Genomic DNA, 26,603 nt, shown 5'->3' on the forward strand with positions numbered 1-26,603 from the left:
TGAGGGGTTCTGAGAGCAAGTGGCATTAACTTTAACGAGGAGAAAACACTCTGCAAAGGCCAACGCCCGCCGGGGCAGAGATATAAACCCGGGGCGAGGAGCTGCCGCTCAGCCACGGGGTGTCTGGATGTGACCATCTCGCTGCAGCCATGGCTTCCAAGTGCCTCAAGGCCAGCTTCTCATCTGGGTCTCTCCAGGTCCCGGGAGGGGCCGGTGGGGCCTCTGCTCGCGTGTCCGCGATGTACTCCAGCAGCTCTTGCAAGCTCCCCAGCCTCTCCCGGGGGGCCCGGAGTTTCTCTACCTGCTCCGTTGGGCTGGGCCGGAGCAGCTGCAGGGCTGCCAGCTGCCTCCCGGCTCTCTGCCTCCCCTCCGGAGGCTTTGCCAGCAGCTACAGCATGGGTGGGGGCTGGTTTGGGGAGGGCATCCTCACGGGCAACGAGAAGGAGACAATGCAGTCCCTCAATGACCGGCTGGCCAGCTACCTGGAGAAGGTGCGGCGGCTGGAGCGGGAGAACTCGGAGCTGGAGGGCCGCATCCGAGAGTGGTGTGAGCAGCAGGAGCCCTACCTGTGCCCCGACTACCAGTCCTACTTCCAGACCATCGAGGAACTCCAGAAGAAGGTGAGGGGTCTGGAGTGGCTTTGATGATGCCACCAGCACTGGACTGCTAGTTTTGCTCCCATGGGGCACTTCAGAGATCACAAAGCCTGGTCACATCTGTGGCCTCCTTTGCTCCTTCCAGTAATCTGATGAGGGAGGTATCATTAGCCCATCTTACAGATGAGCACACGGAGGCTCAGGCTGGTTCACGGACTTATTCAAGAGGATCCAGATGGCAGTTAGTGGAGCCAGAGCTTGAATACAGGCTCTATGAACTAACTGGTGGGGAGACCTTTAATAGCACAAGCCACTTCTCCGAATTTGAAATTTTTTTTGCCTGTGCCTGTAGCATGCAGATTCTGGGGCCAGGGATTGAACCTGTGCCATAGCAGCAAACTGAGCCACAGCAGTAACAGTGCTAGATACTTAACTCACTGAGCCACCAAGGGACTCCTTTTTATTTGGCTCTTTTTTTTTTTTTTGGCACAGGGGGAGGCTGCACCCTTGGCATATGGAGGTTCCCAGGCTAGGGGTCTAATCAGAGCTGTTGCTGCTGGCCTACGCCACAGCCACAGCAACACCAGATCCAAGCCACGTCTGTGACCTACACCACAGCTTGAGGTAACACTGGATCCTTAACCCACTGAGCGAGGCCAGGGATCGAACCTGTGTCCTCATGGATATTAGTCAGATTTGTTTCTGCTGAGCCACGATGGGAACTCTGGGACTCTTTTGAATTTTAATCTTCCTTCCTTCCTTCCCTCTCTCTCTTTCTTTTATTTTCTCTTTTCTTTCCTTTCCTCTTCTTTCTCTCTTTCCCTCCTTCCTTCCTTCCTCTTCTCTCTCTGTTTTGTGGGTGAGGGGATTGGATTTGCTGTGTTTGGTGCAGTTATAGTTTTCCTATAACTAACTCAGGGAAGGAAGAAGCAGTCAGAAGTTTCCTTCTCGTCCAGCCTGCGTCCCCAGAAAGTACTAGCTACCTCCTGAGAGGGACCATTTGTGTCCAGGGAACCAGAGAGTATGCTCTTGGTAATGACCTGCCCTGAGCCCTCTGGAGTCTGGGGAGAGAGAGGGAGACAGGAAGAAGCCGCCACGCCACGTCTTTCTGGCAGCATTTCCATGCCTCCCTCTCTCTAACTTAGGCTACAGTTTTTAGACGCTCTGCACTGGAAGGGACCGTAGAGGTTTCCTGCTCTGACCCCTACAGCCTGCCCAGAAGCCTTCATGGAGCCTCAGCTGCCAAGAGCCCAGGGATGGGCGACCCTCTCCCCTCAAAGGCAGCCCACGCCAGGCGTGGGGAGCTCCAAGCAGAAGAATGTTCTTTCTTGCACTGAAATCGCTTCTCTGTTTCCCCAGACCCTGTGCACCAAGGCAGAGAATGCCAGGCTGGTGGTGCAGATTGACAATGCCAAGCTGGCCGCAGATGACTTCAGGAGCAAGTGAGTTGACCTGCTGACCCCTGGGTTGGGGGCTGGTAGAGCTGGATTTTGGTGATGCCCAGACTACATCACTGAGGGTTTCGGCTACACTGAGTCCCTGAGGCATAAGGCAGGACACACCGCACCAGGCCAGTCTGGGGTGGGGTCTGACTTGGACATAAAAACAAAAAGCAGTCTTAGGTGTCCCGCTATGTGCCTGCCAGGTATGAGACGGAGGTGTCCATGCGCCAGCTGGTGGAGTCAGACATGAACGGCCTGCGCAGGATTCTGGATGATCTGACCCTGTGCAAGGCTGACCTGGAGGCCCAGGTGGAGTCCCTGAAGGAGGAGCTGCTCTGCCTCAAGAAGAACCATGAAGAGGTGAGCACGGGCGAAGAGGTGAGGGTGGGGGAAGAGGTGAGCACGGGGAGCAGATGAGCACAGGAAGCAGGTAGGCTTTGGGGAGCACTAGGTATGGGGGAGGAGGGTGAGTGAGGCGCCATCTGGGGAAGCTAGTGCTGACCCTGGTCTGTGCCACAGGAAGTGAACTCCCTGCGCTGCCAGCTTGGTGATCGACTCAACGTCGAGGTGGACGCGGCCCCCCCTGTTGACCTAAACCGGGTTCTGGATGAGATGAGGTGCCAGTATGAGACCCTGGTGGAGAATAACCGCCGGGATGCTGAAGACTGGTTCAATACCCAGGTAGGCACCTGCAAATAGCAAGTGCAACAGAGACACAGGTGGGTCACAGAAGGGACCTCGAGGCTCTGAATCAAGAAGCCTGAGTTTGTGTCCCAGCTCTGTCCCAGCCTCGCTTGTGCACCTTGGGCAGGTGCTGTCCTGAAAGCAACCATGTCCTCAAGGGGGAAGTTGGACTGGGTTATCTGGAAGGTCCTTTGCAGCTCGTGGTTCTAAGCGGCCTCCGTCGACCTCTGAAGCTGAGTCCCCGGTGTTCCTGACCAGGTCCTGTGTGTGTGTGTGTTTCAGACGGAGGAGCTGAACCAGCAGGTGGTAACCAGCTCAGAGCAGCTGCAGTCCTGCCAGGCAGATATCATGGAGCTGAGACGCAATGTCAACGCCCTGGAGATCGAGCTGCAGGCCCAGCACAGCATGGTGAGCCTGAGACTGGCATGGGGCTGCTGCTGCTGGACCAAGCCTAGCAGTACATGGGCCGCCAGTCACCATGCTCTGACCTTGTGGGCAGGCTCCAGGGGCTCAAGCTTTTTTTTTCGTTCTTTTCCTTTTCTTTCTATGGCTGCACTTAGGGCACATGGAAGTTCTGGGTTAGGGGTCAAATCGGAGCTGCATCTGCGACCTAGGCTGAAGCTTGCGGCAACATGGATCCTTAACCCAACGAGCGAGGTCAGGGATTGAACCCACATCCCAACGGACACTGTGTTGGGTTCATAACCCACTGAGCCACGATGGGAACTCCTCAAGTTCTTGTGTGTCAGCAATTTTCTGTGCAGAGAAGAGGGAGTGAGGGCCCAGCTCCCATTCACTAAGGTATCAGCGGTAAAAGACCTTAGTAGCGGATGACATGCGCTAGCAGCAGCTTCTGTGTTTGTGTGAGCAGGTTCATTCTGCATAATTATCAGTTACTCAGAGACATCATTAATGCGGGAGCTGCTCTCCAGATCAGGCCACAGGGGCTAACTGGCTCATCTTAAATGAGATGTCTGATGGCGGTTCATCCAGGCTCAAAGTGATTCTCTGAGCTTCCATTCCTGGATTCTGAGGCCTCACCGAGACCCTGATGGATCAGGTGTGGTTTCCTTGATGCGTCTCTGACCTCTGACCTTCTTCCTCTCTATACCTGCCTTCTCTTCAAAGAGAGATGCTTTGGAATCTACACTGGCGGAGACGGAGGCCCGCTACAGCTCGCAGCTGGCCCAGATGCAAGGCCTGATCGGCAACGTGGAGACTCAGCTGGCAGAGATCCGGGCTGACCTGGAGCGTCAGAACCAGGAGTACCAGGTGCTGCTGGACGTGCGGGCCCGGCTGGAGAGTGAGATCAACACGTACCGGGGGCTGCTGGAGAGCGAGGACTGCAAGTGAGTACCACCGTGGCGTGCTTGCTGAACACAGTCCACCAAGTTCTGGAGAGACAGCGTGGTGTCTGGGAAGCAGTGGGAGTCAGGAGCCCTGGGTTTTGGTTCGGGTCTTTTTTTTTTTTTTTTTTTTTTGTCTTTTTGCCATTTCTTGGGCCGCTTCCATGGCATATGGAGGTTCCCAGGCTAGGGATCAAATCGGAGCTGTAGCCACAGCAACGCGGGATCCGAGCCTCGTCTGCGACCCACACCACAGTTCATGGCAACGCCAGATCCTCAACCCACTGAGCAAGGCCAGGGATCGAACCTGCAACCTCATGGTTCCTAGTCGGATTCATTAACCACTGAGCCACGACGGGAACTCCTGGTTTGGGTCTTGTTATACATTCATCCTGTGACCCTCCCTGGCTAGTCCCTTTCTTCTTTCTTTTTTCTTTTCTTTTTTAGGGCTGCACTGGTGGCATATGGAAGTTCCCAGGCTAAGGAATGGTGCCGGCCTACGCCACAGCCACAGCCACAGAGGGATCTGAGCCGCACCTGTGACCTACATCACAGCTCATGGCAATGCCGGATCCTTAACCCACTGAGCAAGGCCAGGGATCGAACCTGGATCCTTGTGGATACTAGTTGGATTTGTTTTGGCTGCACCACAACAGGAACTCCTGCTATCCCTTCTTTTGCTGGGCCTCCAAGATTTTCCTATTGGTAGAATGAGCGGGTGGGACTAGGGGATTTTTAAGGTGCTCTGAGTAACTGAAAAAAGCAACTGGGAAATCCTAGCGATCTGTCCTTTTTCTTTTCCTAGGCTCCCCTGTAACCCGTGTGCCCCCGGCCACGCGCCCTCCAAGCCTTGCCTCCCCTGTCTTCCTGCGGCCTCCTGTGGACCTGGTGTAGCACGCACAACCTGTAGCCCCCGCCCCATCTGTGTGCCCTGCCCAGGGGGCCGGTTCTGAGAAGGCCTAATCCAGAAAGCCAAGAATTTGGCCTTGGCCTCTGTTCAACTGTAACCCTAATCCCCAGGAATTCTCTGTCTTCGTGCTGAGCCCAGGCCCAGGCCTGGCCCTGGGAGGGCTCAGCAAATTCATGCCTTCACCTTTCTCAAAGCCTGTCGCCAAGGCTGGCCACCCCCGAAGGTCTCAGCACCTTCTCATTTCAACAGGGGCTAGAACCTCTGTTCTTAGACTGCCTCCTGGCTCAGGTTTTCCTTCTGGGTGCTGTTTCGGTGGGGTCTGAAATGCAGCAGAGGGCTTCTGTTGGTGCAAAAATAAAACACGTTTGCTCTGGCTCTCGATGCCTAATCAGCTGTGTCTGGTGCCGTTGGTCTGTGTTTCTGCTGGATGAAGAGGGGTGACTTGTGGGCAGATGAATGGGGGATGTTGGATCACGTGTGACCCTGAGGATGACTGGGTCCCGTGGCCCTATTTGGGGTGGTTGGAGGTCTGCAGTGGGGTGTCTAGCGCAGCCTTCCTGATTAAGAGCCTTCTCTAAGATTCTGCTGTGGTAACAGGTGCAACCACCCCGTTCCTACCACCCTTCTCAGGTCCCAGAGGAAGATGGCGAAGGCAGGGGTCAGTATAACGTGAAGCATTTGGGGCCAGTTCCTTGGCCTCACGTCTGTGGTCCGTGTCAGAGCAGCAGTGGAGAATCCCATACTGAGGGGACGCCATTCAAGTCCCCCGCTTTCAGAAGCTCATTTTCTTCAACCCCCTCCTTCACGGCTGCTCTTTCTCAGGGCTCTTCCAGTTCAGCAACCCCCCTGCTGCAAGACTCACAGCCCATCAAAAGCAGGGGGTGGGAGAGTGAGCCCACCACTGCGACTTCCACCCACAGTCCAGAGTCTCGTTCCTAAGAGACTCACCAGGTTCTCATGTGGTCTTGACATCTGATGTGGGGCACCGTGCCTTTGGGTCCCGAGGCATTTCCACAGGGAAGCAAGAGCTCTCGGCATCTTGGACCAAAGACCCTCACGGGTGGCCGAAATGTCCTTCCTGAGCAGACCAGGCAAATAGCGTGCACCGTCAATCCCACTGGGAAGTGGAGAAGGACGAAGGCAAAACTTCCTGAGATAGAAAGGAAGGCAGGTTGTCCCCAGATGGTTTTGTGCTCTTTCTAGGATGTCAAGAGCACTGCTAAGGAGCTTCAGTGACGTCAAGAGAGTTGTGACAGTGCCCGGGATGGAGAAGAGATCAGTGAAAGATGCTGATCGAGGTGGTCCCGAGACCCCCACCCCTTAAGAGTACCCAGTATGGTTCACTTTGCTTTAATTTTAGCATCGTCCCCTTCCGTACCCCCTGTGAAGGAGGGTCTGAGGCTCTGGCCCACCTCCCTCACGCTGCAGGACACCACCTCAGGGTCCATCTTTTTGGAGCACCTTGGCTGGGCCACCCAAAGAGGATGATGGCTTCAGAATCATTCAGTCACTCAACAAACGTTTACTGAGCGCCTCCCTGGGCCAGGCTGTGTGTTAGATGTCACGGGCAGGAGTGACCCTCGATGGAGGGAGGCCTTGGAATGGGACAGGAAGGACACCCACTCGCTGCCTCTCTCCGGTCCTACCTCCGTGCTGGAAGGGGGCCAGCTGAAGGGGGGCCATGGCCTTGGTGGGATGATGTGGGCTCCGATGGGATCAGCCTGACCTGGGTTCCAATCCCAGCCCCATCACTTACTGCCTGTTGTGGAGTTTTACACCAGGTCCCTTCCAGAGCCTCAGTTTCCCCATCAGTGAAATAGAGGACGTGTACTTACTGCACTGTCAGGTCCTGACGCTTTACAAGCACATGCTGAGCATCTGAAAACTGATCACTATCATTAACTCCACTCCGGCTGCTGCCGGGATGACTCTGAGGCTGGGCACCCACTGCTCTCCTGCCCTGGGTTTCATTTCGGGTTTCTTTCCAAGCAGCAGTGCTGGGAGTAAACCAGGCCAGCCACAGTGGCTCTGCAGGTACATAACTTCATAGTGAATTCTGACTCAAAGTCCGTGGGGGAAGCTGCTGTCAGCGAGAAGCATGTGGGTGCTCACTTGAGTTTGTGGGCTCCAGTTAACTCTTTCCCATACGCCATACTCTTTCTCTTTAGGACATTTTTTTTTTTTTTTCCTTTTTACGGCTGCACTTGCAGCATAGGGAAGTTCCTGCGCTAAGGGTGGAATCAGAGCTGCAGCTGAGGCCTACGCCACAGCAACAGCAATGCCAGACCCGAGCAACATTTGTGACCTATGCTGAAGCTTGAAGCAACATCGGATCCTTAACTCAGAGGCCAGGGATGGAATGTGCATCCTCTAAGAAATAATGACGGGTCCTTAACCCACTGAGCCACTAGGAGAGCTCCTTTACAGCATCTTTTTTTTTTTTTTTTTCTTCTGTCTTTCTAGGGCCACACCTGTCGCACATGGAATTTCCCAGGCTGGGGTTTTAATCGGAGCTACAGCTGCCTGCCTACGCCACAGCCACAGCAATGTGGGATCCAAGCTGAATCTGCGACCTACACCATAGCTCATGGCAACACCAGATATTTAACCTATCGAGTGAGGCCAGGGATCAAACCTGCATCCTCATGGATGCTAGTTGGATTCATTACCACCGAGCCATGACGGGAACTCCCCTTTACAGCTTCTCTATGGTACAAGCCTCTTTCAAACCCATCCTAATTCTCTTCACGATGGAGCTAATCAGATCCTGCATGGCCCTGCCTTTAATGAGTATTTACTCCATTTGCTGGTGCTTTTTAATTATAACACTGTTTCCATTCGGCCTGAGGTTCTCAGCCTTGGCTGCTCATTGGAATGACCTGGAGAATTTTAAAAAATCTGCATGCCTGGTCAGACCCCCAGAAATCCTGATTTATGTGGTCTGGGATATGGCCTTGCTTTGGGCTTTTTAAAAGCTCTCTAAGTGATTCCCACATGGAGCCAGTATTGCGAGTCCCTTCACTAGGCGGAGGGCCTTTTGACAAAGGCAGCTGGGAGCTTGGGGGCTCAGGGCAGCTCTGACATAGACCATGGCACCATCTGATCCCTATGTTATATTTTGGCTATTCCTTAGTTATAGCTTTTTTTCTCTTCTGAACTTTATCATTTTTTAAAATAACTATTTTTTGTTCTCTGTTCCTATTTTATATTATTTATTTTATATTTTTTTGAACTTAAATTTATCATTAAAAAAATTAAATTTAATTTGCCATTTTAAAAATAAAGAACTATTTTTTATTCTCTGTTCCTATTTTACGTTATTTATTTTATTTTATTTTATATTTTATTTTTGATTTTTAGGGCCATACCTGGCATATGGAAATTCCCAGGCTAGGAGTTGAATCGGAGCTACAGCTGCTGGCCTACACCTCAGCCACAGCAATGTGGCATCCGAGTGTCTGTGATCTACACCACAGCTCATGGCAGTGCCGGATCCTTAACCCACTGAGCAAGGCCAGGGATCAAACCTGCATCCTTAGGATACTAGTCAGGATTATTGTCGCTGAGCCACGGCAGGGACCCCGGTTTGTGGCGACTCTGCATCGAGCAAGTCTATGAGTGTCATTTTTTTCTGGCAGCATTTGCTCACTTTGTGTTTCTGTGTCACATTCTTGGTAATTCTCACAAACGTATTCATTTTTATTATATTTGTTATGGTATCTGTGATCAGTGATCTTTGCTGTTACTGCTAGGACTTTCTGAAGGCTCAGATGATGGTTAGCATTTTTTTTTTTTAGCAATAAAGTATTTTAAAATTAAGGTGTGTACATTTAAAAAAGACATAATGATATGGAATACCCCAGAGTCTATGGCATAGTGTAAATATAATTTTATATTCACTGAGAAACCTAAAAATTCATGTGACTGGCTTAATTGGGATATTTGCTTGTCTGTCATGGTCTGGAACTTGAACCTGCAGTCTCTCCGAGGTATACCTGTATCTTCTGCTATTTGGGTGAGGATTAAATGGGCAATTTAATGCCAGGCACCCAGCACAGTACCTGGCACTTGGATACACTGAGTAAGTGCTGGTGATGATTTTGAAGGCTGGTCTGATGGGTCTCATTCCACGTAGCTGCTATTTGCATCAACCCTCCTGCCCAATACCACTGTCTTTTCCAAGCAGTTAATCCAGACTCAGAAACTGCGACTGGCTGTTGCAGGAAGTCAAACTGAGAGCTGAGGTACTCTAACCCTTTCAATTTTGCAAGAAGAAACTGAAGCCCAGAGAGATCAAGTGACTTTCCCAAGGTCACACAGCTTAGTCTGTCTCGATTTTTCTTCAGCAATGCATTTCAGGGAGCAGGGCCGGGTGGCATTTTCCTTCCCTACCCTTTCACCGACTCCTCTAGAAACATATGAAAGATAAGACAAGTACCCACACTTCACTGAAACTTCAATATTATACTGAGAAGATGCTTGAATAAAACGTGGTCTACACCACACATATACGAAGCGCGAAATGTATGAGTCTACAAGTATCACAGGCGGAACCAAAAACCCACTGGTCTCTCCTGCTGCTTTCTTGGGAGGTGCCTAAGGGCTTCTGTAATTGGAGGCACCTGCTCCTGGTCTCCTGGCTTCACTCACTGGGGGGCTGATTCACTCGGGTTCTGGTCTCCGTGGTCCCCAAGTGAGCGCCCCACTGCAGAGCATGAGAGCAGAGCCTGTTCTCACCTGCTCCCCAAAGAAAACCAAGGGGAGCATCCGGAGAAGGTCAAGATCAGCATCTGCTCACAGAGATGCTCAGGACCTTGACCTCCTTTCCCAAGACGGGGTCCCTCACCTGTCCTCACTCAGGTGCATCTGGCTGAAAGGATGTCCTGATTCTTAGGCTGTCGTTGTGCCTTGACTTGGTCCTCTCCTCCCTCATATAATGTTCTTCCCCCAGGGAGGGGGAGGAGGAGGGCGCCGAGGCTCTTTCTCCTCCCTCCCTGGGTATACACCCCCGCCAGGATCAGTGCAGCTTCTGCCACCCACACATTTTCTCCCTCAGAGGCCAGGCCTCTTCCCACAGGGCAGATGCTCTCATTAAAAGGAGGGGCCGCTGCCCCACGAAACTGCGGCCTTTCTCAGGGCTCTTCTGGATGGGGGTGGTGGTGCAGGGGGCAAGGTCATTGGTGGCAAAGGGCCAGGCCTGGCAGCCCCGCCCTGGTAATGAGACCCCCGGCATGGAGCTGGTCCTTTGAAGCTGTGTCCTGAAGCTGTGTCCTGGTGATCAATGACCGGTGCCTGGAGTCCTGCGTTAGGCAAATGACAAGCTTGGCATCTTTTATGACAACAGGAACTCCTTATTGGAAACCAAATTATAAATTAATGAGCAGCTTCCTCTGGAACCAGGTAGTAACATCAACCCCCCTCTATGATGACTTTCTAGCCTCAGCCCCCTCATGCCAAGGGTATAAAAAGGCCCGAGCAGAATGGAGTTGGCAGCACTGGCACCTCAGGTAGCTGTGGTCGAAGTAGTGACAGCTTCCCCACCATGACGGCTAAGTGCTCCCCCGCCTCCATCAAGAGCTGCCCCCGGCCCTCATCCGTCTGTTCCAGCAGCACGAGCTGCCGGCCGGAGCTGTGCCTGGGTTACGTCTGCCAGCCCGTGACGTGTGTGCCCTCCCTCTGCATGCCCACCACCTACCGGCCAGCCAGCTGCCTCTCCAAGGTCTACCTGGCTGGCTCCTGCCGGCCCAGCAGCTGCCACCTGATCAGTGGCATCTCCAGCTCCTTGGGTAGCTACAGCTCCGTGGGTAGCTACAGCTCCGTGGGTACCTACGGCGGGTACCACGAAGGCTCCTTCAATGGCAACGAGAAGGAGACCCTGCAGTTCCTGAACGACCGGCTGGCCAAATACCTGGAGAAGGTGCGGCAGCTGGAGCAGGACAATGCGGAGCTGGAGAGCAAAATCCAAGAGGCCTCCCAGTCTCAAGTGCCCACCTTGAGTTCTAACTACCACTCTTATTTCAGGACCATCGAGGAGCTGCAGCAGAAGGTGAGGGCAAGTGGCAACAGACTCCCTGGGAAAAGGTGACCTGAATAGCTGGTCATCCGGATCTGAAACTCATTAATTTATTAAGCTGTGTTCGGGGAAATGAGACTTCCCTGGGGCGTGGGATCATCTCATAATCCGAGCGCTCAGCCGGAGATCTAACATGGAAAGAGGCCTGGGATCTAGTCCCCGTTCGGTCATTGATTCATTACATGACTCTGGGAGGTCCCGTTCCTGGGCTTCAGTTTTCTCATTTGTGAAATGGGGAAAATAAGGGTCCTTCTGTGCAGAAACTTCCATGGGTTGATGCAGGCCAAGTGCAGGCACAGTCCCTGGTCCATGGTATGTTTCTGGTAAATGTGAGTGCTTGTTCAAGACCAGCCATAAAAATGAACAAAATGATGCCATTTGCAGAAACATGGTTGTAATTAGAGATTCTCATACGAAGTGAAGTAAGTCAGAAAGAAAAGACAAATACCATAGGATATCATTTACATGTGGAATCTAAAATATGGCACAGATGAACCTATCTACGGAAGAGAAACAGACTCACAGACATAGAGAACAGACTTGTGGTTGCCAAGGGTAAGGGAGAGGGAGTGCGATGGACTAGGAGTCTGGGGTTAGTAGATGCAAACTATTACATTTAGAATAGATAGGCAGTAAGGCTCTGCTCTACACCACAAGGAACTATATCCTATCACTTGCGATCGAACACGATAGAAGATAATAGAAATTTAAATGTATGTATGACTGGGTCAGGTTGCTGAACAGCAGAAATCGACCCAACATGATAAATCAACTATACTTTAATAAAAAAAAAAACCTAAAAAAAATAAAAGACCCTTCTAACTGTCGCCTGAATGAATTCAGACTTAACAAAGGCATTTCTTTCCATGTTGCTCATGGCATCCAAAATGGGGCAGATTTATGAAAACATGGACGTTTAAAAAATAAACCTAAGGACTAGCAGTTCACTGAATGTCACCCAGAGTTCCAGGGGCTTCTGTAGGGATGGCTATATGGGACTGCTAAGCTACTCTAGCTATCGGCTTCTCTGTATCCGGGTTCTTTTTCCTTCTTCTTGTCTGGGGCTGAGCCCTCTGTGTGCTGTGGCCCCCAGATTCTGTGCACCAGGGCAGAGAATGCCAGGACGATCGTGCATATGGATAACGCCAAGCTGGCGGCTGACGATTTCAGGACCAAGTGAGTTTGGCCAGGGCCTGGGGCGGGAAACCGGGGCGGGTCCTTCTGCCCTCACATGCTTGGGGGCAGCGTTCCTTTAATTTCACAGACAGCTGGGAAAAGCTCCAGTAGCCCAAGGTCTTCCCTGAGTTAGGTACTCAGTGTCGCCCCAGAGCTGACCTTGTCCTTGAACAGGTACGAGACGGAGCTGGCCATGCGGCAGCTGGTGGAGGCTGATACCAACGGCCTGCGCCGGATCCTGGACGAGCTGACGCTGTGCAAGGCTGACCTGGAGATGCAGGTGGAGTCCCTGAAAGAGGAGCTGATGTGCCTCAAGAAGAACCACGAGGAGGTGAGGCCCGGCGTCCGGCCCTGGGGAGCAGAGTGGGAAGAACGGGGCGATGGGGATTGGGGTGGGCGTTGGGTAGGTGTTTGTGGAAATTCCTGGGCCTGCCCCATATCCTTTCTGTCACTGTGCCCAACTTAGTCCACCTTTCTGGACTTCCTTATCTGTAAAATGGGGCTGCCTGTATCAACGAGGCTGCGGTGAGAAGGAAATGCGGTCACGGGTGCCTTGGCTGGTGAGAAAGGCGCAGGCCCTTCCCTTCCGCATTTCCTGGCCTCGCGAGACAACCAGGTGCTTGTGGTGACTTGCTTTTCTCGCGAGACCCGCAGAGCAGGAGCGGGGCGGTGCACAAAGACCAGAGAGGTTGCTTTCCGGAAGTGGTGCGGGATGGCCCGTCTGTTGCTGCCAGGCTGGACGGCGGGGTGACCCCATGGTTTCTCGGGGGAGCGGGAACTGCGGTGCTTTTCTTCCTTGTTCTCCCCTCATCCTCGTGCCTCTTCCTCTCTTCCATTCACACATAAGTACACGTAATCCAAGAGCCACACATCAACCCTCTTCTTTCTGATTTTTTCTTCTTTCTTGCAGGTCCTTAGAGAGAAATCCCTCCATTCAGGTGCCTGGGTGCTGCCAAGCCCACCTGAGCCCCGGGTTTTTTGTTTTGTTTTTTCTCTCTGCTTCCCTGGGTTGACTCTCACCCTCTTGATTTGGGATTTGAACAAAGGGCCTCTGAATCTTGGCTGGGTTTCCTTAGGCTTAAGAGGCCATCTCAGTAACTATCAGTCACCACATACTTGCGGAGCGCCCGCGGGGACCTGACTCAGACCAGCTAAATCAGAAAACTGGGAACTGGCCCAGGAAGCCACTAATGAGGTCTCACACAGTCGGCAGCCTCAGCAACCACTTTCTCTCCTTGGCAGCCAAGCCTGGGAGGTGGCTGCCCTAATGTGGGCCTTGAACCAACTGATGCCGGGCTTCTGCTGCCTTCCTTCCCAGCTGAATGCAGGCTGGGGGTGGGGATGGGGTCAGGAAGACAGAGCACAGATTTCCCATCTTAATCCCCATGGAACAAACAAGCTCTCATGCTGCTTGCTCTTGGTTTCTGCCAAAGTGACAGGAAGCCCCTCCCATCCCAGCGGTGTCCCCGTGGAGCTGGCAGACCACTGGATACCACAGAGTCCACACAGGGCCCCTCTAATGTAGAGGTCTTTAGCATCCTTTGTTACATCTCTTCGCACCTCCCTGGGGAGGTGAGCCACAATCGTGTGACTTCACACTAGCCTGGTGCTCTTGTGTCTTTCCAGGAAGTTGGTGCCCTCCAGGGACAGCTTGGGGACCGCCTGAACATCGAGGTAGACGCCGCGCCCCCCGTGGACCTGAACAGGGTGCTGGAAGAGATGCGTTGTCAATACGAGGCTCTGGTGGAGTCCAACCGCAGGGATGTGGAGGAGTGGTTCACCATGCAGGTGGGCCTCTCGCAGGGGGACTGGCCTCCCCAGGGTCCCTGAGAGGCACTCCCAACCTTCTCCTGTCTCCCCCATTGCAGATGGAAGAGCTTAACCAGCAGGTGGCCACCAGCTCTGAGCAGCTTCAGAGCTACCAGTCGGACGCCATTGATCTGAGACGAACAGTCAACATGCTGGAGATTGAGCTGCAGGCTCAGCATAGCCTGGTGAGTGCGAGGGGTGGGCACCTTTCCCCCAGCTCTGGGTCCCAGGCATCAGTGAGTGTAAGTGGAGGCATCTAGGGAGGAAGAGGAGGAGGAGGAGAGGGGAGGGGAGAGGAAGGGGGGAGGGGGAGGGGGAGGAGGTCCGGATTCAGCCACCATGCTTGCCTGTCCAGCCGACCTCTCCTGGAGGGAGATTCCTCCCAAGACCCAGCTCAGAGATCAATGGGTCACTTTTCAAATCTGCTCTGGGTTAAATGCCAGTCCCCAAGAAGGCTCGTTCTCTGCTTAGGTTGCTCTTCCAAACCTAAGCTTCTAGACCCTACCTGTGGAGCTTTAAAAAATTCTCCATGGAGTTCCTATCGTGGCTCAGCAGAAACAGATCTGACTAGTATCCATGAGGATGCAGGTTTGATCCCTTCCCTGCTCAGTGGGTTAAGGATCTGGTGTTGCCATGAACCATGGTGTGGGTCACAGACGTAGCTCGGATTTGGTGGTGTTGTGGCTGTGGTGGAGGCTGGTGGCCACAGCTCCGATTAGACCCTAGCCTGGGAACCTCCCTATGCTGCGGGTGCAGTCCTAAAAAACCAAACGACAACACCACCACTCCAAAACCCCCAAAAACATCCATGCCCAGCTTCTCCATGTGTGAATTAAATCAGAGTCTCTGGAAGTGGGGCCTGGGCATGGGTGTTTTTTAGATGCTCCCACGTGATTCTAACATGCAGCCGGGGTTGAAGCCCACTGACCTCAGTGATGCTATGGTGGGTGTATGTGTGGAGGAGCCTGGTGAACCCAAGGACCAAGCCTGAAGAAGGAATAAGGGAGTTAGGATGAATGTGGGCTCAAACCCTGGGCTGTCACTTCCCAGCTGTTTAACCTTGAACAGGTCACTTGACCTTTCTGGGCTTCAGTGTAGCAGGCCCTTCCTACAGGCTCAGTGACTCAGGTAGGGGGGGCTCATTCCCAATCCCGAAGAGAGACTTGGCTCTTCCTCTTCTTTTTTTCAATTGAATGAAAGATCCTTTAAATCATATAGTGCTTTACCATTTTCAAAAGTTTCATACACATGCTTTCATATAATCCTGTAATCATCCTTTCCCTCTACTGTATCTCCCCTTTACTTTCTCCCCACTGGTAACCACTAGTTTGTTTTACTTTTTAGATCCCACATATAAGTGACATCAGAGAGTAATTGTCTTTCTCTGACTTATTTCACTCAGCTTAATGCCCTCCAAGTCCATCCATGTTGCTGCAAATGGCCAGATTTCATTCTTTTTTATGGCTGAGTCGTATTCCATTGTGTATATGTACCATATCTTTTTAAACCCTTGATCTGTAATGGACAGTTAGGTTGTTTCCATATCTTGGCTACTGTGAATAGTGCTGCCGTGAACACTGGGGTGAGTATATCTTTCTGAATTAGTATTTCTGTTTCCTTCCAGTATATACACAGGAGTGGAATTGGTGGGTCATATGGTAGTTCTATTTTTAATGTTTTGAGACACCTCCATACTGTTTCCCACAGTGGCTGCTTCCTGGTTCTTTCTGAGCCAGGCCACGGAAAATAGGTCCACTCTTCACAGTCGTCTTGTCTTTCCTTTTGCCGTAGAGGGACTCTCTGGAGAACACGCTGACGGAGACGGAGGCCCGCTACAGCTCGCAGCTGGCCCAGGTGCAGGGCCTGATCGGCAACGTGGAGGCTCAGCTGGCGGAGATCCGGGCTGACCTGGAGCGTCAGAACCAGGAGTACCAGGTGCTGCTGGACGTGCGGGCCCGGCTGGAGTGTGAGATCAACACGTACCGGGGGCTGCTGGAGAGCGAGGACTGCAAGTAGGTGGCATGGGCGGAGTTTGGTGCAGCTTATAGGAAGCAACAGATCTACCCATAAGATAGAACCCTGCCATGACCAGGAGGGGATCAGGAAGCTGGGATGATCCGAAGAAGCCAGGTGGGTATTCAGCTGCCATCCCAAACCTGGCCCATTGGGACAATTCTGTTCTATTTGCAGTCAACAGACTCCAAGGGCTCAGCATGTGCCAGGTGCCATGGGGGACTCTGAGGGGGAAGATGACAAGGCACCTGTTCTCACGTTTTTTCCATCTGTTTGGGGAGAGAGACAGGCAACTGGAGATCGGGGTTGGGGGCTGGTTTGGGTACTTGGGAGGACTCGGCACTTTCACGTGATGAGCTGTGGTGGGAGAGGAGGCAGAAAAGATCAGGCGAGCCCCGTTCAGTGGGGGAACCATGAGGGCCACGTTGGGGAGGCGGGGCTCGACTTTACGGGCAACTGGGAGGCCTTGCTTTTTTTGAAGAGGAAATGCCTGGCTCCCCCACTAGACAGTAAACGTCTGGAACTCGACAATAGAATATATTTTTATCCCCTGCCTCTGGTGCATAGCAGGTGTTTGGTAAATATTTCTTGATGGAGTCAGTAACAGCTCAAAGCAGCTTTCCAGGAAGATGGCACAGATGGCAGCAAGAAGGGCTGAGTAGAGAGAGGGAGGAGGAGCTGGGGGGAGCTGATCAGGAGGCCCTGGTCTTGGTCAAGGTAACCAACAATGGGGAGGGTCTGAACCAGGGCAGTGGCGGCATCTGACCCTGGCCGCATTACAGGGAGAAGCGAGTGGCAGGGTGTGGTGGCTGTCTGGGTGCAGGATACCTCTGAGCCTTGGGTACCTGGTGCGCTGATTCTAGGTAGACATTCCGCCTCGTTGCTCTGTCATTGAGCATCTTGTCCTCCAGGGCAAGAGTTGCAAAGTCAGATGTTTTTCAAGGATCAGGCCGTTAACACGCATGAGTGACATAAGTCGCGGTGCGACACTGGAGAAGCAGGGAGCTATGCCTTGTCCAGCAAGGGTGGTGCCGCCTCCGCTCAGGGTCATTTCTACATGAGATGCAGATCCAGGACTGCCCCGGATCTTCTTCTTATTCAGGGAAGCTGGGAATCTGGATTTCTTTTCTCTTTTTTCCCTCTTCTTTCCTGGCTGCCCTGCGGCATATGGAGTTCCTGGGCCAGGGATCAGATCTGAGCCGCAGTTTCGGCTTACACCATAGCTGTGGGCAACACCGGATCCTTTTAACCCACACGCCGGCCTGGGAATCAAACTTCTGGGCACTGCAGAGATGTCACTGATCCTGTTGTGCCACAGCGGGAACTCTGGGATTTCTTTTCAGTGTTAAGTTCTCCTGATTCTTTAACTATCTTCAACCAATTAAAAAAAAATACAGTGCCAGCCAAATAAAACACATTCTAGGCTGGATGCCCATCGCAGTCTCTGGGCTGTTTGGCCTCCGTCTAATGCCAGTGGGTCGTTTCTTGTTTTGAGCTCACACCCATTAGTTCTCTGAGATCATTCTTTTTCCTTTTGTCATGTATTCCTTCTATATTAATTGATGAATTTATATTATTCCACACATTCTTGTTAAGGGCCCACTGGAGGCTAGGGAAGCAGGGTGGGCATCCATACATAGCTGCTGAAATCACTGCTTAGGGGGGAAGGCAGCCCACCGGAGAATAGAATAATGGCAGATCACTCTGGAAGGCGGTACATGGTCCCATAGGGGAATTTGACACTGAGATCAGGGGAGGCTCCAGGGAGGATGTGACAGTTGAGTTGGAGGAGGCTTCCTCCTGGCAAAAATGGAAGCCACTGAGGTTTTGGGGCTGGTGGGGGCGGTGGTGGGGGGAAAGGCTGATCTGGCTGTTTGTAGATCACTCTGGCCACGAAGCTGAGGATGGGTAGGAGGGGCAAGAGTGGGTGGGGGAGACCGGGGAGGAAGCTGCTGGGGTCACGGTGGAAGAGGATGAGGTTAGGACAGGGGAAAACGGAGTGGAGAAGGCGGGCAGTGGGTGCGATTGAGAGGCATGGGGGAGGGGAGAGCATTGACGGGACTGGTTCCCAAGCGGAGCTGCTTTTTCTAATCCTTCCCACGGGCCTTTCTCCTGCAGGCTGCCTTGTAACCCATGCTCCACTGCTTCCTGTCCCCAGAGTGCGTCCTCCTCCAGTGCACCCCGCCCGGTCGGCGTGCCCTGCACGGTCTGTGTGCCTGGCATGCCTTGTCCCCAGGGCCGCTTCTGAAGTCCCTCCGCGTCGCTGGATCCTGGAGGGACGGGAGCTGGGTGGCTGGTGCCTCCTCAGGTGGAGAGCAGTTCGGTGGCCACCGCGGGAGCAGGGCCAGCCCAGCGGGCAAGCAGGGCCACCAGCAGTGCCAGGAGGTGGGCTGTCCCCAGCACGCTCTGATGCTGCAGGGGGCGCCCTAACTCCCACCTCTTAGAAATGTCAACTCTCCTTACGGTGGGCTAGTGGCTCTCTTTGCGGATGTTTCTGGTGGTCCCCGCTGCCTCAGAGCGGCGCCCTTTGTTAACTGGCCAATAAAGCCTCATTCACTGGCCCTTGCAAACATGACTTTCTCTACTCGTCACTGATGCTGCTCTCTCCACCAGCCAGTTCTCCTCATTTGCGCTCCAGAGGAATGTGGCCAAGTTCTATCTTTATTTTTTTGCCCTTTCTCTTTGGTGGAGAATTGAGAGGTATTTACTAAAAAGCCTGCATGCCATAAACCAGTTAAAACCAGGCCCTTGGGCCGGAGCCAAGTACTAAAAGAATAAAGAGAGAAGGGAGATGATTATGCCAGAACGGAGCGCTAGACTGCTCTTAATTAAGAATAATACTGTGATAACTCCGCCCCTAAACTTCATTACAGCTGGTACAATGGAATCATTGAATCATTCATTCATTCAAAAAAATCTGCATGAGCACGGTCCACCTTAGGAGCTGGCGAACTCACGTGATAGTCCTCCAGCCCCCTTGTTAATGCCCCATTTAATCTTTGGCACGAATCTGTAAAAACAGTACTATTATTTTCTTTCCTCTATAAATGAGGAAACGGAGGCCCAGAGAGGTTAAGAAACTTGCCCAAGGTCACACAGCTAGACAGTGGTGCACCCAGGACTCAAATATAGGCCTTCAGTTCCCAGAGATGCTCTAGCAAGTCATGTTCTGAGTCCTTGTTATTTGCAAGCACAGCTGGGTGCAGGGGATACCACCCCCCCCAACCAAAAAACAAAAACAAGTGATTTCCACTGTCCAGACACTTCTACTTAGAGAGGGAGCTTATCAGCGGAAGGGCTCACTCCTTCCTCAGTAAGAGCCTAATAATAATAACAACGATCATACCACTTATAAGGCACCTAGTCCTGGGTACTGTGTGGGTACCTGGTACTGTGCTGTACACCTTACATAAACGAATTTATGCAGTTTTCATGACCACCCTGTAAAGGAGGCATTGTGTTCATTTTAGATATGGGAAACTAAGGCTTGGAGAGGGGTTTAGTCAGTTGCCCAAGTTTACAGGCAGGGACAAAGATGTGAACCCAGGTCTAGCTGGTTCCACTGCAGCCTTGTTCTAGCCCTTCTGCTACACTCCCCAAATTCCTACCTAGAAAGAGTAACACTGACAAAGATGGGAAAGTACCTGCCGGAGGGAGAGTCAGGGCTTGGTGTAGCCGGCCGCACTTGGGATGGGCCTGGAAGGTTGACTCGTTTGTCTACGAGCACAGGACAAGTACAGGTACGTGGGGTCGGCAGGAAAGCAGAAATCCCGCCCAGGAGGCTGTGAGTGGCTCTGCTGGCTGGAGCGGCAGGCTCTGGGGAAAGACTGCTGGGGACGAGGCTCAAATGGTAGGAAAGTGTCAGCCCGTGGGGTGCCTTAGGTACCCCATGAAGAGCCTGGACGCCATCCTGAAGGCAGTGGGAGGGCTGCCGCAGGATTTGAGCCCAGGGATGACTGGAGTGGCATTTTAGAAAGTTCCACGGAAGTGTGTAAACAGGATGGCCGAGCGGCAGGGAGAAAGCTGGTGAAAAGCATATGAAGACGCTAACAGGGCCTCAACTAAGGCGATGACAGTGGAAACGGAAAAATCAGGGGTCAATCTGAGCGGCTCGGTGAGGGACCCCAGGGGGCAATAGATCGGCCAGGGTGGATTCAGAGGAGAGCGCCAGGAACAGGAATCTTGAACACGTTTCTGAACCTCACCCTCCAAACACATAGTTCCTCCTTAATGAGCTGAGGTGATGTTTCTATTAAGGATCTGCCCTCTGGACTTGCCAAGAAGTGGTAAGAAACAGATTGGATCCTGAAGCTGCCTGGGGCTCTCCAGGCATGAGCCCTCATGCACACCCGGCAGGAGACATAAACACGCTGCTTAGCCAGCTGTGGTTACTGGCTGGAGGTGGGGGTAAAACTTCAATGAGCTGGAACGTCAAGAGAGAGGCGCTTCTGGCTCATGGGATATTCCAATAACTGAGCACCAACCAGCATTCCCCCTTTTTTTTCTTCCTTCCTTCCTCCCTCCCTCCCTTCCTTCCTTGGCTACACCTGCAGTATCTGGAAGTTTCTAGGCTAGGGGTCCAAACTGGAGCTGCAGCTGCTGGCCTACGCCACAGCTCATGGCAATGCCGGATCCTTGACCCACTCACCGAGGCCAGGGATTGAATCTGTGTCTTCATGGATATTGGTCAGGCTTGTTGCCACTGAGCTATGGCAGGAACTCCTTTCCTCTTAATTTCAATTCCTGTGCCAAATTTGTCTAGAATGTGCTTAACTTAATACACACAATAGACTGAACAGAACCAAATCTTTGGTTCTAGAATCCCGGGCCTTTTCTATCCAATATGGTAGCCGCTAACTACAGGGGGCTATTTTAACTTTCAATGAAATAAGATGAAGTAGGAGTTCCCATTGTGGCGCAGTGGTTAACGAATCTGACGAGGAACCATGAGGTTGAGGGTTCGGTCCCTGCCCTTGCTCAGTGGGTTAACGATCCGGCGTTGCCGTGAGCTGTGGTGTAGGTTGCAGACGCGGCTCGAATCCAGCGTTGCTGTGGCTCTGGTGTAGGCCATCGGCTACAGCTCCGATTCAACCCCTAGCCTGGGAACCTCCATATGCCGCGGGAGCGGCCCAAGAAATAGCAAAAAAAAAAAAAAGAAATAAGATGAAGTAAAATGGAAAAATCCAGTTCCTCGTTGTACTAGCCACATTTCAAGTGCACAATACCTGCACGGGGCTGTTTTGTAGGTATGTGCACTTGAAATGTGGCTAGTGCAGATAATGGAATATTTTCACTGTTGTAGAAAGTTCTGTTGGATACTGCAGTCTTAAACAGTCAGAATCCTAAGGAGTCTTAGGAGCTGGCCCAGCTTCTCTCATTTATAGACAAGGTGTCTAAAGCCCAGGGAAATGGAAAGATGTGCTCACGGACACACTACACAACAGGTGGAAACTGGGGCCAAGCATTACATTGCCAAGCCTAGTGGGTCTCCCTGCGCTATTTATGCTTTCTCTAAGTACCAAGGTTTATTATTATCTCGGGCTAATAAATGTTTTCCCCTCTCCTCTGCTTTCATATCACTAAGAATAGGGACATAGTCTCTGAGATGAGGAAACTCTTTCTTGGGAATATAGTTGTCCTTTCAGAAAGAACTGGTAACCACCAAACTCAGAATCCCCTCCATCCTTTGAGCATTTGACTCAGTTGGAGCCCGGACCTCAGAGCTGCAGCAGGAGCAATCACACAGGGGTCCCAGGCTGGGAGTCCAGGCCCCTTGGACCCCTTGGGGGCATCTGTAGGCTCCTTGTCCCCCATCACAAGCTGTCCCATCCAACCTGGTCCCTGCTTCCACACCTGTGTGTCGCTCTGACTTGCCGAGATCTGTCTGATCACCCAAATCCCCATTCAAGCCTTTTTATAGGAAACCAAGCCCCACAGCCCAAGGCCAGGAGTTCCGCCCCCTGCTGGACAGAGGTGGCCACCTTCTTCCATATTTGGATGGTGCTTTCAAGTTAGAGAGGTCCCAAGCTATCCTTGGGTCCAGCCCTTTTGTCTTATTTGATGGATGAGGAAGCCATGGGCTAGACTTTGGGAAATACTTATGCCCACCGGCACCAGGACCTCCTGAAAACTCATCCAGGGCTACACATGTGGGGATCCTCAGAGGAACTCTGTCCTTATATCAAAGCATTTGGATTTAATTAACTCAGGTTTATAAGACAACCTAGGCAGGGCCATGGTAAAGTAATAAAACCTCTGGTGCATTTGATGTTTGGGAGAAACTCTCACAAGTAGCAGGATCCTCCCAGAGTAGGGCCTAGGAAAAATGACCTGTATTTCAAAGATGTGACTTTCCTTGAGGCCATTAAAGAGATGGTGCCTCATGTCTGCCACTCACCGCCCTAGAGCAAGGCCTCCTTCTAGGGGAAGTGGGGGCCCACTGGAGCAGAGCGGCTATTCAGGGAAGCCTCGCTAGAGGGCGACACTTCTGGAGAGAAGGGCCCAGGAGTTGGATGCAGTGATTGAGAAGCTGGGTGGTTTGTGGATTGATTTGCACCTAATGGCACCCTTCCTACTATGTTGGGAAAACTTTTACAATATGATCAAAACAGGATATGCCAGGTAACAACTGGGAAAGTCATTAACCATTAAACAGTTCTCTCTTTGGGTTTTGTAAATTTTAGTCTAGGAATGTGATGATCTTAATTTTGCTCAACAGAAATTTCTAAGATGATTTGATGTCTATCTTCTCGAACAATTGGTAGAGATAAGTTTATTTCCAAACAGTCCTCCCCCTTAACCATAAATAAGTAACCAAACACATTCACCAGCATGTTGCCATAATGGAAGTGATTGATGGCTTTGGCTTTAGAAAAGCTAGGTTAGAACTCCAATGCTACCATTAATTGGTGTGAATTGCACCTTCTCCAGCAGTGGGTGGATGAGAGGTCTGGGCGAGGACATGCTCTTCTTACACTGGGGTGCTCGGCCCTGGTAACCTGCAGCTCAGTTTTCTAGGACCATGGCTTCATTTTTTTTTTTTTTTTTTTTTTAAGGCCGTGCTCAAGACGTGTGGAATTTCCCAGACCAGGGATCGAATCTGAGCCGCTGAAGTGATAATGCTGGATCCTTAACCTGCTGTGCCACAAGAGAACACCTATGACCATGGCTTCTAACTGTAGCAGAAACTCCTGCTCTTCAGGCTCTGGAGAGAGCTGTTTGCAGGCTCCTGACCGTAGGCAGGCTGCGCTGGGAACGCCACGCTCGATGGCACCGCAGCTTTCTGCACTTCATGGGGACACATCTGAGAGAAAGTAGCCAAAGAGTAGCCATCTTCCCAGTGCCTTTTGTTTATGACCAGTCCAGCCTGGCCCTTGGAGTGGTCACCCAGGAGTCGGTGGGGACCCTCTGGTCACTGTGAATGAGAGTGACATGGGAAACAAGGGACTTACCTGTGGCTGAAGCTTACCTCACAGATGGCTCATCTCTGGTGGGGAGGGAAGCCCCTGGAGATCTGTAGCTGCTCGAGACTTTTCAAGTTTTCTTAGTTGGGCCACTTTCTTTCTGTAGCACGTGGGAAACTGCATCTCTCTCTTCTAGATTCTGGCCAATAAATGAAATGAATAAATTAGTAAATGAAGTTGCATATTGAATGTGAGTCTATCGTTGTCAGCTTATTTCACTGAGTTACAGTGGGCACTGGTCCAGTATTTTAAATTTTATTTAAAAATTTTTTAAAACAATTAATTCATCTTTTTAGGGCTGTGCCTGCAGCATATGGACGTTCTTGGGCTAGGGGTTGAATCAGAACTGTAGCTGCTGGCCTACTCCATAGACACAGCGATGCCAGATTGGAGCCACATCTGTGACCTACACCACAGCTCACAGCAATGCTGGATCCTCAACCCACTGAGCAAGGCCAGGGATCAGAACCACGTCCTCATGGATACTAGTTGGATTCATTTCCACTCTGCCACAGTGGGAACTCCTGGCATCAGAATTTCTAAAGTTTCCCCAGAGGCACCTACTGTACAGTCAAGGTTAGAAGTTGCCCTTGATGGGGCTTCAAGGGGGAAGCATTTTGTTGCAGATGTTTCCAACTGCTGCATTCTGGACAGTCAGCCCTGCCTTGGAGCAGTGGTTATCAGATTTGAGCATCCACCGGAGTCTCCTGGAGGGTTTTAAAAACACAGCTTTGCTTGGCTCCACCCCCAGGGTTTCTGAATTCCGTGACCTTGGAGTGGGATCTGCGGAGGTGTACTTTAACAGGTTCCAGGCAATGCTACTGCTGTGGGCAGAGAACCAGCCTTTGAGAAACACCACCCTAGAGACTGACAGAGCTGGTTTAGACAACGTCCCAACACTGGTTTTTTTGGCACAGTGTGAAAACCAGCATGACCCAATATAGTGTTTCTCATCAAAAAGCATCGCCTCTGTGCTGGCTCATCCCTGCCTAACCCTTGCTGAAGCCTCAGTTGGGTTAGTACATTTCATGTGTCAATATCTGAGAAATGCAGAGGATAAACCCTGAGGGAAGCACCCAGCACTATCAGAGCAGGGCTGGTCCCATGATGCATAAACCAACCAGAGGATTCTGCCCTTTCCAGGAGTTGTCTGGAACCCGTGTTGCTATGGCTCTGGTGTAGGCCAGCAACTGCAGCTCTGATTCGACCCATAGCCTGGGAACCTCCATATGCCACGGGTATGGCTCTAAAAAAAAAAAAAAAAAGAAGCCTATTGATAGAGTACCCCGTCTGTAACCAGGGTCTGTGCTGGGTTCTGGGGATACAGAAATGAACCAGGAAAAAGCAACAAGAGATTCCATGACCTCAAGGAGCTTCCAGCCCAGAGGCGAGGAGAACACACCCATGATTTCCAGGGATGGGAGGATGGGACCTGCAGAGAGAATGCTGCCTGCTTGGGAAGCCCGAGGAGGCTTTGCAGGGAATGTGACTTAGCCCATGAACTCCCTCATCTGTGATAGACACTGGCCACTCAGGTGTTCTATTTATTTATTTATTGCTTTTTAGGGCCACATGTGTGGCATATGGAAGTTCCCAGGCTAAGGGTTGAATCAGTGTTGCAGCTACCAGCCTATGCCACAGCCACAGCAATGCCAGATCTGAGCTGTGTCTGTAATCTACACCACAGCTCACGGCAACACTGGATCCTTAACCCACTGAGTGAGGCCAAGGATTAAATCCGCATCCTCGTAGATACGAGTTGGACTCGTTACCACTGAGCCACAAGGAAAACTCCCGCTCAGGCATTTTAGACTCAGGATATTCAGTAAGAATGAGTTTGTAATGAGCAAATAAAACCATTTCCAGTATCTTCACCTTTTCCACCATCAGGACCTTTGAACTATGTAAAAAAACCTATTCTGAGTCCTGCTGAAACCAATTCTGTATCTTCCTCTCTCCCTAGAGCACTGATTATCAAGGACATCCCTCTACCAATCCCCCTCTGGAGTCTTTCTCCCAACCATCTTTAGCCGGGGCAAGGTGGATGGATTGCAGAGAAGCCTGGAGCAACGGAGGATGAAACCTGAGGAAAGTCGAAGACTCACAGGCACCACCACGTGCGCTCTAGTCCAAGTGCCTGTGAACGGAGGTGGAAGGTCATGACCACAGCACCTCACACCTCCATCCACAGGATACAAGAGGACCTGTTTCCCCACACTCTTGCCAACATCATGCACTTATCCAATTAAAAAATCCATTAAGGAGGAAATGAGCATCTCATTATCTTAGTTTGTATTTCTTTTTAAGTTTTTTAAAAAATTAGAGTATAATTGATTTACAGTGTTGTGCCAATTTCTGCGATACAGCATAGTGACCTACTCATATATATATATATATCTATACACACACACACACTGTTTTTCTCATAGTATCTTCCATCATGTTCTATCCCAAGAGACTGGAGATAGCTCCCTGTTCTATACCGTAGGATCTCATCTCAAGCTCATCCATTCTATAGCTTGTATTTCCTAATCCTAAGTGAGCATACATTCATATATTAAGCCATTCCTATTTTCATTTTTCTGAAAACACTAAGTTTTTTTAAAAAGGGGTGATGGTGATGGTTGGAGATCCCGAAGAGGAGGGGATCTAACATTTATTAAATGCTTCCTCTGTGCTAGGTATTATATTTGGTGTACTACCCACTTGGTATCCTGTATTCTCACCAGCAGCCTCATTACCATAATGTTCATGAAGAAAGTGGATGAATTTAAAGGTTAGGTAATGTGGTTGAGGTCAGGTAGCTCAGAAATCGAGGATTTTGTATTTTCTATTTCTGTGGCTCTGAAATAGTAGGAAATATGTCTATTGGTCTCTGTCCCTGGTTTGTGTCATGGATCTCCTAAATCCTTGTGATTTCCCAAGTGATAAGAACATTAAGAGCATCTTTCATTTTAGTATTTGGTCTTTGACACCAGCTACTGACATAGAACTCCTACATTTCTTGGAATTTCCTGGGTGATAGGAATGTTTTTTGTTCTAAGGAGGTGATTCCGGGTGGGTTCCTGCATAACTTTGTGATGGCAGCTGG

General features: G+C 51.3%; 2 protein-coding genes across 2 annotated transcripts; both read left to right on the forward strand.

Annotated features, from left to right (window-relative positions):
- Nucleotides 1-107: 107 nt before the first annotated feature.
- Nucleotides 108-5,021, forward strand: KRT35 (keratin 35). The gene is given in 9 exon segments (XM_003131434.7): nt 108-491; nt 493-561; nt 564-620; nt 1,956-2,038; nt 2,242-2,398; nt 2,558-2,719; nt 3,005-3,130; nt 3,851-4,071; nt 4,874-5,021. Coding segments are annotated over 9 exon segments (1,365 nt in total). The 5' UTR covers nt 108-149.
- A 5,455-nt stretch (nt 5,022-10,476) lies between these two features.
- Nucleotides 10,477-18,610, forward strand: KRT32 (keratin 32). Its single transcript, XM_003131433.5, has 7 exons — nt 10,477-11,024; nt 12,145-12,227; nt 12,402-12,558; nt 13,854-14,015; nt 14,096-14,221; nt 15,828-16,048; nt 18,168-18,610. The coding sequence occupies exons 1-7, from the start codon at nt 10,521-10,523 to the stop codon at nt 18,295-18,297; spliced, it is 1,383 nt and encodes a 460-aa protein (XP_003131481.3). The 5' UTR covers nt 10,477-10,520; the 3' UTR covers nt 18,298-18,610.
- The last annotated feature ends 7,993 nt before the right edge of the window (nt 18,611-26,603 follow it).

Source organism: Sus scrofa, chromosome 12 (assembly GCF_054392235.1).
Source record: "Sus scrofa isolate SSC_HxYL_T2T_F1_AM1 chromosome 12, Sscrofa_HxYL_maternal_Yorkshire_Landrace_v2.0, whole genome shotgun sequence".
In the NCBI taxonomy this organism is placed as follows: Eukaryota; Metazoa; Chordata; class Mammalia; order Artiodactyla; family Suidae; genus Sus; species Sus scrofa.